Here is an 18,456-nt window from a genome sequence, read left to right on the forward strand (position 1 = left end):
TGGGGAAACAGTGTGCATAACTTAGCATATATAACAGAAGCAGAGGGGAACTGTTAGCGTAGCTTAGATTAAGTACGAAATTAGAGACTGGAAGCAGGGCGAACAAACTGCACAGTGTGGTAAATGTCACTAGCACTAATAGCTCTTATTGCACTATACCTTGATAGTTTGCTTTTACTCTTCCTGTAAGTCGCTTTGGATAAAAGCGTCTGCTAAATGACTAAATGTAAATGTAAATGTAAATGCCACATGTAGTTATTTCAGCTGATGTTACCTTATCTGTCTAGCAGTGGTTTTAGTTAGTGTTGAGAAGGTTAGTTTTTACTGAATAAATGCCATAAAATGTCACTTGTAACGTATTCGCTAGATTACTAAAAATCAAATAATAATTATACTTTGGACTACTTTTGAGGTTCTTCAAAATCATCTTGCTGAGCTTGTTTGTCTGTGTCTTATATTTCCATGTCAGTAACACATTCCTGACAATATCCTGGCTACAAAGTGTACATGTGTTTTGGATCCGCATTTGTTATTTTGTAATCCTGCTGACAAACAAATAAACAAAATGAACAGGAACCATAAGCTCCTTGGTGGAAGTAATAGTAATAAAAGTAATTCCTTCAAGTAATCTTATATTTAAGGGCAGTAACACAATAAACAAACCCTATGAAAGTTGCTGCATTGAATGAAATGTGTTTGTTTTCATGTTTTACATAAATGAATAAATTCAGTTCTCTGGTCTCATCAGTGACATTTTAATTATTTCACAGACAGTAAATAGAAGAACAGAATCGTTGCATGCAGAATTCTGCAGACAATTTTGCATGTACACAGAAAAAATACCAACAAATGCAAGAAGAGAAAAATTGGGCATATACCCACTGATAAGTAACAACAAGAGTATTTTAATCGTACAATAACAATAAAATACAATAACATTTTAAGTAACTTATAACTACAGTTGTTTGCTTTATACATATTGCAATACTGTTCGCTTGCTGCTTAGTATTTACACCATCTGAAGAGCTCATAGCCTATGCAAACTATTTTTTGTGATATCCCTCTTTTCAGCCTTCTTCATTTGTACATAATTGTAATAATTACCACACGTCATGTTCTATCTTCGCACTTAACTACACAAAATGAGTTCTCTACTCATTTTTTAGAGGGAGTAACTGACACAGTGGTTTGATGATTACACCAATCACTGTCACCTTCTTCCGTGTTCCAGCTGCAGGTTTATCGACCACTTTTAACCTTAGCTGCAGTTCCAACAGATCTTTTCTCCTGAGCTCTGTGAAGTAGAAATCTTCTTTAAACACAGGGTTGCGGCAGTTCCTGATGGTGGAGCTCTCCTGTTGCTGTAGCTTCCCCGGGCTCAGACACAGATTGACTGCACAGTTCAGGGTTCGTTGGCTAGTATCGTTGCACGGGACTTCCAACGACACCACATGCACTCTCACTGTGGAAAGGGGTGACAGTGTATTTGTGGAGGTGTGCTCTACGATGAGGCGCACTTTACCTCGGCCATGTAAAGGGAGGATGTGCTCATGCTGAAGTCTCTCCGGGCACTGCAGAGCATCCGACGTGTGGAAGAAGGGTCGGGCTGGGGTTGGTGAGCTTCCCCCTAAGCTTGGAGGGCTACTGGGAGAGGTTTTCAAAATTAAAAGCCCCTTCTTCCATCTCCGTCTGACCTCCTTGCTGTCAGTTAACGAAGGACAGGATGCTGCTCCTTTAAGTTGACTACTGCCTGATGGGAAGTAGTGAGAGTATTTAGAATTATAGGATGAATTGAGGGGAGAGGAGTCACTAGAAGAAAGTGTTTCACTTCCTTTGCTTCCTGTATCTGACAGGCTCTTGGATGAAAACAGAGGGAGGAACTGTGATGATGTTTTCTTGGGCAGGTTTGTCTCCTTTGCCAGCCTGGGTGCTGCAGTAGGAAGGCTTCTATCAAACATGTAAACAGGGCCGTTTGAGTGGAACAGAGACTCTTTCCTTCGAGTATTGGGGCTCTCGTATATCCCAGCCAGGCCATACCCCTCTGCAGAGAAAGGCAAAGGTTTCTTTTTTGCCTTGGAAGCCACTGATAGATCACCATGTTGCATCTTTACATGTGTTGTGTTTGAAGAAGTGCTGCTCCTGGTCACCTGTTTCTGACGGTGCAGCTGAGGTGCTGCTCTCTTGTCGTCCAGCAGCGGGCTTCTCTTGCAGAGCTTTGGGGGCAGGCAGAACTCTGGGATCATGTCTGGGGTAAGGATGTTGTTGTGCAGATTGTGAGAGAGAAAGATATCCTCGTCACTCTTCCCCATGTAACGACTCAGCTCGAGAGGAATGCTCTCCATGCTCTCCCTGATCTTCCCAAAGACCCACATTGTTATTTTCTGATGATTTAATACGATGTGAAATCTTTGTCCAAGTCCGAACCTTTTTCCTTTGGAAACAAGAATAAAAAGAAATATAATTTAGGTAAATAGAACAATGTACGAAACAGAACACACTTTTCAGAACAAGTTTATTCCAAATGGTAAAATGACTAATATTTTCTTCTCACCTGCTGACGTTTTGATGTGTCCACCTCTGAAGAGAGATCCGTGTGAGTATGATGGATGTGCCAGTGACAGATTTTAAAGGTGAATGCGAGGCTTCGCATCACTGGTCTGCCACCCCCGCCTGCGTCAGAAAATACGATGTACACGTACATACACACATCAACAAACAGTGTGTTGAGTCACTCTGTCTGTTGGAGTCTGGGAGGGTGGCAACCAGAATCTGGTGCATTGGTGCATGTAGTTATGATACAAGGATGTGATGTCAGCTACTCGGATGATAAAATATGCATCATCACTGATATGTGTCTATTGTACCGTTAATAAAGGAAGGCATAGTCACAAGCATGATTCGTGGTGCTCTAAATCCACTTGAACATGCAGCATACAAACTTGCACTACTATATACAATTTAACTAAATGCAAATTTTAACAAATGCATCATGAAATGCATTTTGATTTCTGATGTCACATATTTAAAATGTCTTGGGTTTTAATAGTAATACAAAACAATACTTTTTTTGATGCAGGGGCAGTGCATGGACCTGAAACAGTAGTGACCTTAAATACATATGAATAGAGAGAATTAAACAACAGCAAGATCCACAAAAAGATGAATGAATAAAATTAGGTTATGTAGGTCGCACATGCTATGCACATGACTATGTCTCTACTCAATCTCATCCAACAAAACACTGAAGTGTTTTATTGTGATCATGATGACATAACTGCTTTTATGAGAGCTGACCTCTCATTCAAAGGGGTTTCAAAGACTGAAGCATCCTGGTCCTGCAGAGAGCACACATCACTTTAAAAAACCCACTGACCTTTAACCAGCAGGCAGTTCAGATGCATAACTGACCTGATGTGTATTATCCAATGAAAATCTTACACTTATTTTCTTTTGATTTGTGGGAATATTTTGGATTTGCATTTTCCGTAAAATAAAAAGATGACATCATAGCAATGAGACCAATACTGTTGATAGTTAATTTAAAAAAATAAGCTACATTATATGTCAAAACCTCAAAACTCAGCAGGAGGAAAGTTGACCTCTGTTTGGGTTTGGTCACTGTACTTTATGCCAGAACTGTAGGCTTGTGCAACATTTTTACTGCCTTTATTGTTTTTTTTTAATACACTAGTAGCAGTAAAGACATATTCATTCCTAAACACAGAGGGTATTCTAAATGTGCAGGATGAATTTGTCATCTTCAATAATTCAATGCAAGACATTTCCAGGGTGCAAATCTTCAGTTTATCTTCCCTTTTATAGCCAATATTTTTTTTTTACATTGGATAGCACATATTTGTCTTATCTCCTTGAACTATCTGTGCCACAATATGATTTTCTTTTTTCCACAATATGATCTGTTTCATTCTGAAGAGTCAGCTTTTTCAAAACCAACATGACTCCGTTCAAAATTTAGTTTCAAAACAAAACTTCCCATCTCTTCTCTGACATGATTTTGACGTCAGATGATTTGCTACCACTAAACTTCATAATGATGTTTGTTCAAACAGAGAGACTGAAGTCTTATCAGATTTAAATGAATGCCTCTATATATTAGTAACATGTCTTTATCTTGTCCAGATTATTCCAATCATTCCTCTCCAGATTTTTCTTCAAGTAATTCACAAGACCGTGTAATTGCTTTCTAAAAATACTTCATATATTTTTCTGAAACTCATTATGTGAAGAAACATGCATATATTTCTTATTATATTATTATTATTATACTCTGTTCGTTGAAGAGGGCAGGTTGCCAAAGAGGGAGGCCCGTTGAACAATGGGAGTTCTTAGACCACAAGGGGGCGTAAATGCATTACATACAGACAACCTCAAACTTCTGCTAGTCTCAGTTTAGACATCAATGGATATAGTTAGCATTTTTGCATACATTATTAGCATTTTAACATGTTTAAAATGTGTAGAAAAGAATAATAAAATCCAAGGGTCAGTCAAATTCATTGAAAGCACACATATAAAAAACACAGCCACACTCCTGTCCCTTCCTCATTAAAATGATCCTCTCTTATTGTTCTAATTAAACAGTAAGTGAGAGAGTAGCAACATCTCTGCCCGCCTGTTTGCATGTGCTGCAAGTGTGTGTGTCTGTGTGTGCGCCTGTGACAGAATGAATATGAAGATGATGAATACGTTCGGGAGGAGTCAGGGGCCTCCAGAGCACCCAGGGGTCAGGAGGCTTTTTGTGGTAGTGAAGATCGACTTTATTACACCAATAAAAACCCAGAGTGCTCTCTGTAATAGAGAGATAAATGATTGGGAGTCAGAGGAGGACCTTTGACTTAAACCGCTGTCACAGCTGCAATTAACGCTAACGAGAGAACAGGGCATTGTTGCCAAATGTTCTACCGCTCTCAAGTGCATTAGTGTTGAGACCTTTTTGTTCTGGAGCTTGATATTTTAAAAAAAATGTTTTTTTTTATTTTTGTGATCATTTTGTTAATTCATTGTATGGAACAATATGTTAACTAATAAACCAATATGCTTATCTGATACACCCTTTGGGTTTTATTAGGCCTAACTTATTGCACTCAAACTAAGAACCTCCAGACATTTTATTGTTTTGTTTTTTTAATTGAACCATGTTTATTTCCATTCCCAGCTTTTGAAAAACATGAACATACTGGTCAAATATCAGCTGAAGTAGAGTTAATACTATGTAATTTAACATTGTCTCACTATAGAGCTAAGTGGTGTAAAGTAAATTAGTACAATTTTGGGGTACGTGTACTTTACTTTCATAATATGTTACTTCATACTCTTGCTCTGCTACACATTTCACATGGAAATGTTATACTTTTTAGTCCTGTTCATTTATTTGATGAATTGATTTATTTTACAGGTTCTATTTACTAATACAAAATATTGTCAACAAATAAGATATAATATTATTATAGACTATAATCCAATAATCTGCATAGTGAGTCATTTAACTTTTTGATGCCAATACGTTTATACTTATACTTGAGTAATGAAGGACTGCAACACTCTTTCCCCTATGCTACTCACATACTTGCAAGAAAGCTGTATTTCTCTGTGCCTTGCCCAAAAACATGTATAAAGGCTTTGCACAGGTCTACAGTTGAATCAACAGCCACTTTGATGAAGAGCACACTTCACCTCTGCATTTGTGTGCATTGTAATTGATGTATTACAGACTGTAACTTCATCCTGCTAACCACCTGCCCGGAGCTAGATCTGACCTTTTTGCCTTCCTTCATCACAAAAGCGGTCCAATGGAAAATTTGACTCTGTTTTCATGGAAGTTAACTCCTTCAAACTTGCTGGGTTAGAAGAATTGCTCCTACGTGTTCGTGGTGATTCATTTGGGTGTAGTGAGTGGGACGGGAAAGAGCTGTGGTGTGTGATGATCAAAGATCAGTCAAGCAAGGCTTTGTTGACTGTGTGGTTAGTCTTTGTTTAATGCTCCAATTTCAAAGGGTGAATCAGTCTCATGCTTCCTGCTTAATCTTCAGTTTGCCATTTTAAAGTTGAGTAATATTTATTCTGATTTATTTTGCAAATGATGGAAAATTCACAGCCATGTTGTGAGAACCATACACCAGTAATCATGCATTAAGGACAACTGCAGTTCTAAATAAGACGCTATCTAAACTGTAAATGAAACAGAATGTGATACTTTTCTCATCCTTTTTGGCATCCAAATAAAAAATATGTTACATCCAAACTGGGAAGGTGTTGGGGTTTTTTGTGTATGTGTGTGTGAATATACACACTGAATTTAATGCATTCTGTTTTTATTTTCAGTTTTCAATGTCCAACTTTTTTTTTAAATCAGATTGTAAAATATGAAAAAATGAGTTTATATTCTGCAGTGTAACATCTTTCAAAGAAGGGATTAGAAATTAATTAGTAAGTATCATCCTCCTGTACAGAGTGGGAATAACCTCTTGTGAGTTAGTAGCCAAAACGCCAAAAAAGGTTTAATTTGGCCTAATTTGAGACCTGCAACTGTATCAGAATCAGTATCATCTTTAGTGTGCACATACTAGAAACTTGACTCTGGTTTGTCTCTCTGTCATACAAATATACAGAATACAAATAGCCTATTAAATATTAGAAATTGCAAAAAAAATCTAATGCTACAATATTAAACAGTAAGTAAGTTCTATTTAAATTTAACATGTAACTCCTTTATATATAATTGGCAGTTTAATATTGTTTAAAAGGTTTAGGCAAAAGAGAAATGATCTTATCCTGTATTGCACATTTTTTACTCTGTACTTTCCACCTTTATGAAACCAAACAGGCAGTTTTAGGTAGCCAAACCTTTATTATAAAGTTTTCTCTGTAATACTGCCAATTATTATGTTTTGACATTGTCTGATGAGATTTAAAATTCCAAGTGCAGGCTGACGTGATGACACACTTTGTTAATTTCCATTTCACTTTAATCTGTATTATTGAGGAGTCGAATGAGTCTATATGAGCAAAGCACTTAACCTCTTCTAAAACTGCTGAAGTTTTTTGGCTGGAGAACTTCTTTGTCTGAACACCTAAGAGAAAGTGAGAAGTCAGAGAGGAGAAACGGTGGGAAGCAGGCCAGAATGGCTGAACCATTGACCTGCTTTGAATCGATAATAAATTGTAATAATGGCTAATAAGATGTAATAATTTGGGCCAATAAAGATAGATGGCAGATTGAAGATGATATGAGCTGCGTCTAAAGACCTTACTTTGAGGACGGCGCAGAGACAATACACTTCAGGCAGATAAAATTTGACCCCAGATCAGTGAATCATTGTCTAATTATTAGGGAGTAGGAGGGAGAAAGAGTGAGGGGGGAGACTGCCAGAGAGAAATGGGTAACGGCGAAAAAGGGAAGAAGGGAAACTCTTTTTGGAGAAGATGGGGGAAAGAGTGTAACGAAACAAAACAAATGGTTGGAAGGAATGAGAGGATCCACAAATGAGAATGAGAGGAATGAGAGGATGTGAGCAGCATTTTAAAACACAACAGAGAGTGAGAGGAAAAGATGGAGGAAGAGTTATAGTAATGTGCAGTGGTCCAGAGTGACCTGTCATTAGGACTCTCTCCCCTGACACCTTCTCTCCGTCTCCAGGCCTGATGCCAATATGCTAATCCCCCTCAGATGGCCTTTTCATTGGCTGATGCTGACTCCCGTTGACACGTGCCAGATGACCCCCTCGTCCCACTGTTAAAGACCCTGGCAGAGAATATGGCGAGGCGACCATTACCAAGATAAGAGCAGATGTGGCCGTATGCCGGCTGCCTGCTTGCACTGAATCACATACACTGTTAAAATGAGTCATCACATGAACCACAACTGTACCATGTGCCATTAGAGTCGGTGGAATAAATAAGTGATAGAATAAATGTTTGATACAATGGAAATTAGAAGGTACAAGCTTATTATTGGATAAACCTGGTTGGGGATAAATGCAGGTTAGAAAAAATTGGTGTTTAATTGATCCCATAATAAGAAACTGTTTTATGTTATCGGGCCAAATTAATAATTGTGACAGTGAAATTGGTCTTTACGTGGGGGTTGTTGGACACAAAAACATTTATCCACTGATTAACAGATGTTTGTTTCCCAATATAAGTCTAAGGGGAAAAGTCTTACACATGCTAATAAGGATAGCTTTGATGCTATAGTTGCACATCCACCACCACAGTGCTTGCGTGTGCAAACATTGCCACTTGCCAGACCTTGTAATTGCAACACAAAGCTCTCAAAACCAAGATGGCCGACAAAAGGCCAGAAATGCTTAACAGCTTGCCAGACTATCGAAAAGATGAATTCCTAGTTGTTAAACTGAAACAGCTGCAGACCTATGTTTGGTGGGAGTGATATATTTTTAACCTTGGAAAATGTAAATGTAAATTTTCCATAGCTGTCATCAATTAGCTGAGAAAATCTGTTGTCAATCCAACTCTCCGTGTCACAAGGCAGCAGCAGACATAACCTGCCGCTGCAGTAATGACAGCCTCACTACATGGCTGAACACACAAGGCAGTGACAACTACAGTTGTTAAAAGTATTGATTTTATTACATCACAATTATTTCTGTACACTAAATCGGGTCATCGATCGCTGACTATGTCTCAACTATTCAATTCATACTATTACTTTCTTGACAATAACTCCTCTGCAGTAACTTTTTTTGTCTGTAAATCAGTTGCTTCATGTTAATAGAATTCAGCCTGCAGTTATTTTAATAAAGCAGTATTTTGTCCAGATTAGTTCTGTTACCTGAGTAACATTTAGAGCCTTTATATTTTGTGCAGTGTTGAATAGAAAGGCCTCCAGGATGGTTGATCAAAAACCATCTGAGTCAAGTGACAATGATATTATTGGCAGTGATGATGAACAGCTGTTTGAAAAAGAAGGATGAGTAAATGACAGCAGCAGTGAAAGTGGAACTGACAGATCTTAAGATGCGGATTATTATTTAATTACGCACTTAAGATAAATATTATTTTATAGTTTCACAAAAATATATAATATTTCAATTAGTCTTTTGAATACATATTGTTTAATTTGAAAGCTCAAACACATGCTGTATGTGGCGTGGACATGAGGAAGCACCTTTAAAATTTCATGCTTGAAAAAATTAAGTTCATATATCTTTTTCGTGCCTAAAGAGCAAAAACAATCCTGACGGAATTGTCGTAATTCATGCATGAAAGGGTTTTAAATGTAGATTGAATTAATCTCTTAATTATCACAATCTCCCTGTTATGTTTTTATAAATTTCCATATATTAACCAATTGATTACATATAACCAGCAAAACAAGTCTATAATTATTGCATTGGCACACTTCAGCCTTCATTAATAAGTTCCATTGCAGCAGCTGAAAGAGGGAGAAATATGGAAAACAAGTTTGGATTTATGTGGATTATTTTAAACATGAGATATACATTACTGTAATAGACTTACTTATCTTCTATATTCGTATGGCCAATAGAGTTACAAAAAAATAAGTATGTATATTTATACAACACATAATAACACTGATAACAATGAGGACATCTGAAACCATTTTATTTTCTCTCATATGCAAACAAAAATGAGGAAAATGAGGCTCTCCAATCCTGTCTTCATTTTAGTTCTTCCCATCCCCAAATGTGAATTCTTCAGTTCTTATTTAATTTGGAACATTTTAATTAAACAAACACAGTGTATTCTTACGTATAATGGAATATGGGTTCATACATTTAAGAAGAAACGTAAAAGAGAAGACAATCATGTTCGATGCCTGGTTATTAGCATTACTGAAAAGGAATTACAACACTGTGTCATATTGTATTTATTGTCACTATGTCTTTCAATTAAATTTAAATCAATTTATTGAATTTATTGTCGTGTCTATGGTAAGGGTCTTTCTGTCTCTCTGTCTTTCTATTCGTCTGTCTGTGTTTCAAGGTCTTCGTGTAGAAGTGTGGTCAGACTGCATTAACAGGTCAGTCTGTAATCTGTGACAATAAGGAACCTCTTAAGAATATTACAGTTTAATTAGTTCTGTAAGAGGGTATGAAGACCTAATGACCTCATATAGCTGTACATCTCTCTCACACCTCTTTCTTTCTTTCTTTCTTTCTTTCTTTCTTTCTTTCTTTCTTTCTTTCTTTCTTTCTTTAATTTCCACCTGTGAGACTTTTCCTAATGTAATTCCTTCCTGCATTCTGATTCTACAAATAATGAAACAATTTGATGCATTTTAACTTTTAATAATGAGGCCCTTATAAAAGTAATGTGATGGACAGGTTTCTGTTCTCTAGTAAAATTGTTTAACAAAGTTATTAGTTGCTGCAATGTACTTTTATTCCTCAATCTATTGTTCAAATTGCTCCACTGAACAAGGTATCCTTGTATGACAATTATTATAGATTTAAAGAAATTAGACCAGATTTCTATAATCTGATGTTGCCATCACACTGAATAAAAGACTGCGGTCTGAAACAAAGAATAATATTGAAGGTTGTTCATGTGTGTGAATGTGCGTCAGTGTGCTTGAGTTAGTGCAAACGGCAGATCAGATCAACGAATTAAGCTGCTCATTATGATGGCCTGCTCTTGCTGGTCATTAAGAAAAACGCATGTAGAATTTGCCACCCTGGCCCCAATGAAGTGCGGGTAATTACCACTAATGTATCATCGCCTATTCAAGAGCGTAACGTTTCGTTTCTGAAGGCTGACAGTGAAACACCTCTGACCTAAATGTTTTAATTATTCATAGGACTCATAGTATTCATTTTAAGCTCATATTTCACATGATTAACAGTTTTTCCATATTTATGTCCCGTACACTTTTATCAGTGGTAACAGTTTCTCATATGGTGTAATATTATATTTGTGTTGTTCAAATGAAATATCATCATATCACTGTCAGCCCCCCTAAACCTCTGGCTGTAATGGATGCAGAAGTAGAGGGCAGCTTGTTAGGAGAAATAATTCTACAGGCTGCTGAACTTTTTCCTCATCTTAAAACATCAGTGTTTTTTCTATTGTTTAATAGTATTTGTATATTGAATGCCTTGGAAATATACATAAGTAACCACCATAATAATTCATCTATTAATTGCCTTCACTTCTGGGTCTTTAGGTGCGTTACATCAATCTGGTGTAAGCTGCTCTGTTGATGTTGGTGTCAGTCGTTACATTAACAGGTTTTAATATATTTACCAGCAAATCATCTGGTAGAAACCTCGATTCTGTTGATTTATAAATTAGTCCACATTATTCTAAGTTAAACCTTTATTGTGAGTGTGTAGGCCAGTTGTTCTCAATCTTTTTGCAGCCCAGGACCCCTTATAAGCTAGACTAGGGACCCCCTCGTGTATGTCCTTTGAAATAATTTGACATTGTTTTTTTTTTTTTTTTTTTTACATTTCTCAAGTGATATTAACATAGTAGAATAATTGACTTCATTCACTTGCATTCAATGCAAATGATCCGCTGGCAAAGCAAATTCACATTGCGTTTACAACTGTTTTTAAATTGAATATATTAATTAAAAATATATTCGACATTTAAAATAAAAACATCTCTATCATAATAACTAAAATGAATGAATCTGAAAACTGTTCAGGGACCCCCCAGCAGAGTGCCATAGACCGTTGAGGGTCCCTGGGCCCCACTTTGAGAATCACTAGAGACACAAGACTTAATAGCAGTCCAGCACAGAGGACTGGCAGTTTTCTGTGGTTTTAAATTTTGGATTGAAACACTGAAACAACCCTTTGTAGCACAGACCCCTCCCATTATTTATTGTAATTACTTTGAAACATTCAAATTCATATCTGCAAAGTTACTGATCCACATTCAGGTCATGATCGCTTTTGTCTCAAACTGAAATGTTTAGTGAACAAGCTCATTTCTTCTGTGTGAAGAAATGTGTTTTTATTATTTACTGATATCTGATTATTACCTTTGTGTTGGATTTTTTTTTTTTTATTCTAAAAAAAACTCAAAAGGTTGTTCAGAATGCATGCCTGCTATTGGTACAAATCAGTTCCAAGTGTAGCTGATTCTCCTAATTCAATCTGACTTTTTTGTAGAAACACATCGCCTCCTATAATACATTTCTTAACATATCAAGAAAAATGTTTATATGAACACACCACAGAAACCCAAAAAGACAATAATGGAAGTTGCAACAAGCCTGCATCTAAGACTTTTATCTCTATTTTCCAACTTGCTCCGTGGACTGAGAATCATTTAACACATGCTGTTAACTGCTTTGACACAAGCAGCACAGTGTCTACCCTTATAAAAAAAGAAATAAACTGCATATATACCTTCTATTAGCCTGTGCATAAACACATGGGCACATTAGGAGACCTCATGTGATATTATGATTCCAGAGGCATCTAACTGTGGTGTTGTGAGGACAGAGGATCATGGAGGGTAATAATGGCTGCATTATTACTCCTCTTATTGTGTCTTAATTAGTGGCATTTAATTATACACTAATGCAGTGAGGGCTATTAAAGACATTGGGGCCTGCTGATCTGGGAATTACGCACACGCACACACACACTCACACACACACACACACACACACACACCTACAGACAGAGGCACACACTTTTCACACAGACACTTTTGTCTTGCCACTGAAATTTCAGTTCTCTTTAACTAGGAATCACAGACACCCTGCAGTGAAAGTGTGTGTGAAAATGTGTGTATAACAGAGAGTGATAGATGAGAACAGATAACCTTTGGAGATCTAAATAGAGAGAGAAAATAAAATGAGTAAAATATAGAAAACAGGATAAAATCAGAAGATGATAGGATGAGGGAGAAGAAGATATGGGTAATCACTATTTTATGTATTCTGCTCGTTAGCAATGACGCCAAAATATGTTTTAATTCTTCACTCCCACGCCTCTCCTCCACTGGTGCATCTCAATTATTTGTTCAGAGGCTGGTGTGACAATAGTGTCGGCTCCGGGAGCCTTTGGGATGCTAAACAGGGGACAGGAGGTTGAATATAAGTCATTTTCAGAGGGCTGAACCTGGTGCTTTGTGCTGCTGGAGAGGAGAAGCTTCAAAGCTGCATTTAAAAAGAGCAAACAAAAGAGCAAAACTTGATCTGATCGCCCTGTCTGCTTTTGAAGTTGTGAGGCTGCAGCCCAGTGTCAGCTGCTGATATCCATCTTATGAACATCATACATGCATCAGCACATACGCCCATTCCAGATGTGATTCATCGCATGATGCCCTCACTGTCATGAATGTGTACACATAATCATAAATCATGGAAGATGATTTTCATTTCGAGTACACTTTGGCTCAAGAAAAGTTTTATTTTTTAAATTATTTTTCCCCAGATGTATCTCTTGAATTTTTAGGTCTCTCATGTCATGTTGTAATATTGAACACTTAAACCATCCTAAATTGTTTGATATTCAATCGACACTTCCCCTGTCATCAATCAGAGTTACATGTTTAAGAGGGGTCACAAAGGATCAAGGGACTTTCAAGTCATTCTATTTTGACTCAGTAACAATGGGCAAATGACTGCATGATGACAGGTTTTACTCTTCATTTTTACTGTATGCCCTCTATGCAGTTACAGCAAAAATATAGTTAAAATTAAAATTAAATTTTATGGTGATCTGTTGCATCTTAAAGCTTGAAATAGGAATAAACTTAATCATCATTATGTATTTCAGAGAGCAACTGGTGGGAGAGTAAACTGCTGATATTATTTCCTGCTGCAGACAGTAGTGTGAGTATTTCTTATTCATTTTTTTTTATAAATGTGTGTTTAGAAACAATTATTACACGTGTTGAAATCTGCTAAATTTAATCGCGAATATGTTATTTTTTGCATGACATTAACTCAATCTCGCTGTAATTTAATATAATCTAATGCCGGAGTTTAATGGAATTTATCTAATTTTCCCTTAATTGTGGTGTGCAAAGAGAGAAAAAACTGAAAAGCGCGTGCACATTTAAACCAAAACGTGCATTTTAATAAATAACTACAACACCAAAGAAGATTCGGTTTTAAGTTCTTTATGAATATTCTCAGATAAATAGTGTTATAATACAAGCATAACATTCTCAATTCACTGCTAAGTAACACACACAAAAAGTGCAACAGGCCTAATTAAAAAAACATGAAGGCCTATTTGTCTTTAGCCGATTGGCCTGACATAGATTAAAATTGAATAAATAGAATAAGAGCAAAAAATATAAACAGAGTTGTTGGTTGCATTTGGAAAAGAATTTTCGACTGTTTGTCTCCTAAATCAAAGCTTTCTTTGGGTTCAGCGTTTCTAGCTACGTGTCTGATTGTATTTATCAGTGCCACATTACAGTATGTGGTAAATGCCCTCACAATTTGTGCAAATAAATGATGATTTCAATCAACATGGGTCTAATGAAAAATTCATTACACAGCACAATGTTAACCTTAGTTTTTACAACTCTCCTACAGCTGCACTTAACTGAAAGTATGATGCTGCTGATTGGCCTGTTCTCTCTTACTTAATGCAACAACAATGTCCTTCTTGTTTGCGTTACTTTTCAAAAATGACCCGCAATTTACCCGGTTAGGACAGCAGGAGCGCCGGGTGCAGAGGGTTGCCTTTCCCCTCCAGCAGGTCGCTTTTCTCCATCACTGAGATCGGTGTGCAGAGCTGTGCCGGGCCGGACTGCAGCCCCGTCAGACTGGGCACGGGACCCAGGGATGGGGTGGGTTTTATTGGCACGGGCACGGCAGGCAGAGTTTGCCCGCTGGCATTGTGGTACAGGCCCTTTGCTGACACGCTGAAGGGCGCGTACTCGGATGATGAGGGTACGTGCACGCCACCCATGGACTCCGAAAGCATCCCGACATGCGGCCACATGGAGTTGACCACGCTGCTGAGCTGCGGGGGCACTGGGTAGCCCAGGTGGTGCATGACTGAGGTGAGGGGAAGCCCGCTGGCCATCACACCCTTATAGTCCCGTCCTATGATGTTCTCAATGGCGAATGGGTGTTTAAACCCGCCGGACTGTGCGCACGTAATGCCCCCGTAACCCTGAAAGTGAGGGAGGCGACCCACGGCGCTTGCAGGGCCGGCTGAGTGCTCATGGTGCCCGGATGCTGTGCCCAGCTTGTTGCCCGGGTGGTGGTGGTGATGGTGAAAATAGTGCATCATCGGGGAGCTCTTGCAGGCCATGTGCTCGGCGCGCAACACCTTGAAGCGCTTCCGTCTCCTAAGGAAGCTGCCGTTTTCAAACATGTCACCACAGTCCGGGTGCAGAGCCCAGAAGCTGCCCTTTCCGGGCTGATCAGGCCGCCGAGGGATCTTGATGAAGCAGTCGTTAAAGGAGAGATTGTGTCGCAGGGAATTCTGCCACCGTTGGGTATTCTCTCGATAATACGGAAAGCGGTCCATGATGAACTTATAAATGTCACTGAGAGGCAGCATCTTTTCGGATGAGTTCTGGATAGCCATCGCTGTCAGTGATATGTAGGAGTATGGAGGCTTCTGGTCGCTGTAAGAGTTCTTCCCAGGACGAGGCATGACTGCTTTCTGTTTTCTAGAAGTTTGAATTGTTATATAAAACAAAGTTATATTTTAAATGCTATAATTTAAGGAGCTAATTTGACAGTTTTCCTATCAGTCTCCATCTGACGGATCCGTTCCAAAGTGTTGAGCCATCAGATAAGAAGCTGGTAAATCAATAAATACAGTGTAGATGTAAAGGCCCGCTGCTGTCAGGTAAGATCCGTAAGATGCTCCAGCATGCCAGGAAAGTTTCTTCTTTAGACTTTCTCCGTCAAATCACGCTCTTGTCGTTGTGCGTAAAGTCTCTCTGTGCGTAATAGTTAAGAGGTCCTCTCAGTTTCCACGGCGGTCGAAGGATCATGAGGGGCCAGTTTCCTTCGCTGTCTGTTTGTGGTGAGTGTGCTCCTCTCCTCGTGTGCGATGCTCCCACTCGCCGAGCACCGTTTTTGTAAGACCCCCGCAGGTCGCTGGCTCCATTATCTGTTATCCAGACACTTAGGGGACACGTCAGGGCTGTGCGTGTGTGTGTGTGTGTGTGTGTGTGTGTGTGTGTGTGTGTGTGTTTGTGTGTGTGTGAGAGAGAGACAGAGAGACAGAGAGAGAGAGAGAGACAGAGAGGGGGAGAGAGAGAGAGAGAGAGACATAGAGAGAGAGAGAGAGAGAGAGAGAGAGAGAGAGAGAGAATAAGACACAGAAGAAATGAATAAAAATGAGGGGTGGGTGGTGCCTTTACGACACGCGTTTGCTCTTTCCTGTTTGCCAATCAAAGAGTCCTGCGTAAAGTACACAGGGACAGAAAATAACCAGTGACTGTGTTTAACCACTACACTGTGTTTAAAGGAAATACTCGTCTCGATGTACTTCAGCAAGTTGCTAAATCCCCAATAACTCATTGACTGATCCTGGAGCTAAGTGTAGCTGAACCTGACCTTTGACCTCTGCGGTTAAAAAACAGTCAAATTCGTTTAAATGGGATGCACTACACCCTGCAATGGCAGGGCTCCACTGGCATTTAAATATTTCATAAAACATCGTTTTTTAAATCAAGATGAGATAACTTGATTGAAATACTTATACATAAAATGTGTTTGAATTGCCAACTTAGCACATTTCATCTGACGAAATAAATAGTAAAGAATGGGATATATAAATACAACCTCTTTGCTAAATTTGCTCGACTGCACTTTCAGACTTTGCAAACAATAAATCATGTCTTCCTTTGCGCACAATCATCAGTGCGCAACTCCTTTGCTCTCAATTACACACGCGCGCACGCACACAAACACATATAGAGAGAGAAAGAGAGGGGGAGAGAGGGGCTGTTGTTGATTAATTGCTGAGAGGGGAGTCCGGCGGCTGTCTGTCTGTTCAAACACTCTCCGGTGAATCCTACAAGGATGTAAACAAACTTCATCCCCTGCTCTGAATTCTGTTCAGCGGAGAACAACAAAAGCTGCTCCCCTTCACGTATATTTTTTTCTCCAGCCAGGTGTCATGACTGGGTCCTTGACGGCTCCTGTCTTCCGCGGTGCCCCGGTGGGGCCCCGAATACATTACAATAATTAAGCCTTTCGTGATTTAGCCTCCTATGAGAGAAGTCCAACAATGTAATTAAGGGCAAGCTTGCTGTATTAGGTATGAATATTCAAAACTGTGTCAATTAATTAGCCGTTGTATCTCTCCCGTTAAGTCTCAGTCCTTCAAGCCCACTCAAAAGGTCAACTGTGTCGACGCAGAGCATATTTTAAAGACATCAGGTAATTGCGAGGAAAATCACTTTTTAGTGGCTGACAAAGAGCGAACATTTATATCGCTAAATAAAGAAAGTCGTTTTGTAGTGCTTGTGTTTTGTTTTTTTCTGTTTTCTTTGCATAATTGTTTTTTCTTTTTTTTCCTGGCGCCTGAAAAATGAGTTTTGAAACTCTGAGGCCCTCAGAGGCCAACGCGGGTAAAAGCATCCTCTTTAAACGCCCGGGAAAGATCAATATTAAATCTGTTTTCACAAAGGGGGCCGTTAAATAGACACCGTGGCTGATCTGCATAACAAAATTAATTAGGTAGTCTACGGCAGTCTTCGCCTGCACCCAACTCCTGGACAAATAACTAGTTGTAAAGCGCACCTTCTGGGCATACGGAACATATGCTGGAATTATCCTTAATTGACTAATTACATAAATTACTCATTAAGTTTACAGCACATCAATTATAAAAGATGTATCAATTAATTTTGCATAAATTACAAGCGGCACGCTGCACGAAGAGGGCGGCGGAGGGAATGAGGGTCGCCAGGAGGGGGTCTGCTCTAAGGTGGAGCGTTTATATGTGTGTGTGTGCGTGCGTGCGTGTGAGTGACGGTCGTCTGTTTGTTTCCTGTCTCTAATAATTATTTGTTCAGCTTAAGGGCAAAGATATTCTTTCTCTGTCTCCCATTCGCAAAGGGAAAGTGTGGGGGTAATGGCAATTATACTAATAATAATAATCTTAAAGACCTCTCTCCAAGTCATAAGGGGCTCATCGTCGCGGAGAGAGACATTAAAATCAATTAGCGAGGCCTATTGTTTTCAATGGAAAATTAAACCAGTTTAGGACTGTGGTGCAGACGCTGTAAGCCTTAACTTGTTTAATGGGAAATTATTTAGAGGCAAAATACGACAGATCTTTCTGTTTTCCCATAAAAGAGCGAGCAAGCAGGAGCATTAATGGATCAAAGCTGCAGTGTGTCTGCCTGTTGCCTGCCAGAGTTATCTCAGTCAGCTAAGGTACAACTATACCATCATTATTCATCACAGTGGCAAACTTAGTATTCTGCATAAAAAGCTTTCTGTCTTGTATTCTTCACAAACTCTCTGACCTCAAACTTCCAGAACAACAAAGTTGTCACCGG

At 38.8% G+C, this 18,456-nt stretch overlaps 2 protein-coding genes across 2 annotated transcripts; both read right to left on the reverse strand.

Annotated features, from left to right (window-relative positions):
- Nucleotides 1-740: 740 nt before the first annotated feature.
- On the reverse strand, nucleotides 741-2,372 carry LOC131975297 (C2 calcium-dependent domain-containing protein 4C). The gene has a single exon (XM_059337926.1). The coding sequence runs from the start codon at nucleotides 2,370-2,372 to the stop codon at nucleotides 1,152-1,154; it is 1,221 nt and encodes a 406-aa protein (XP_059193909.1). The 3' UTR covers nucleotides 741-1,151.
- A 12,218-nt stretch (nucleotides 2,373-14,590) lies between these two features.
- On the reverse strand, nucleotides 14,591-15,678 carry foxb2 (forkhead box B2). The gene has a single exon (XM_059337662.1). It carries the CDS (start codon nucleotides 15,585-15,587, stop codon nucleotides 14,628-14,630), a length of 960 nt encoding a protein of 319 aa, XP_059193645.1. The 5' UTR covers nucleotides 15,588-15,678; the 3' UTR covers nucleotides 14,591-14,627.
- Nucleotides 15,679-18,456: the final 2,778 nt, after the last annotated feature.

The sequence above is a fragment of the Centropristis striata genome, chromosome 7, assembly GCF_030273125.1.
Source record: "Centropristis striata isolate RG_2023a ecotype Rhode Island chromosome 7, C.striata_1.0, whole genome shotgun sequence".
Lineage (NCBI taxonomy): Eukaryota > Metazoa > Chordata > Actinopteri > Perciformes > Serranidae > Centropristis > Centropristis striata.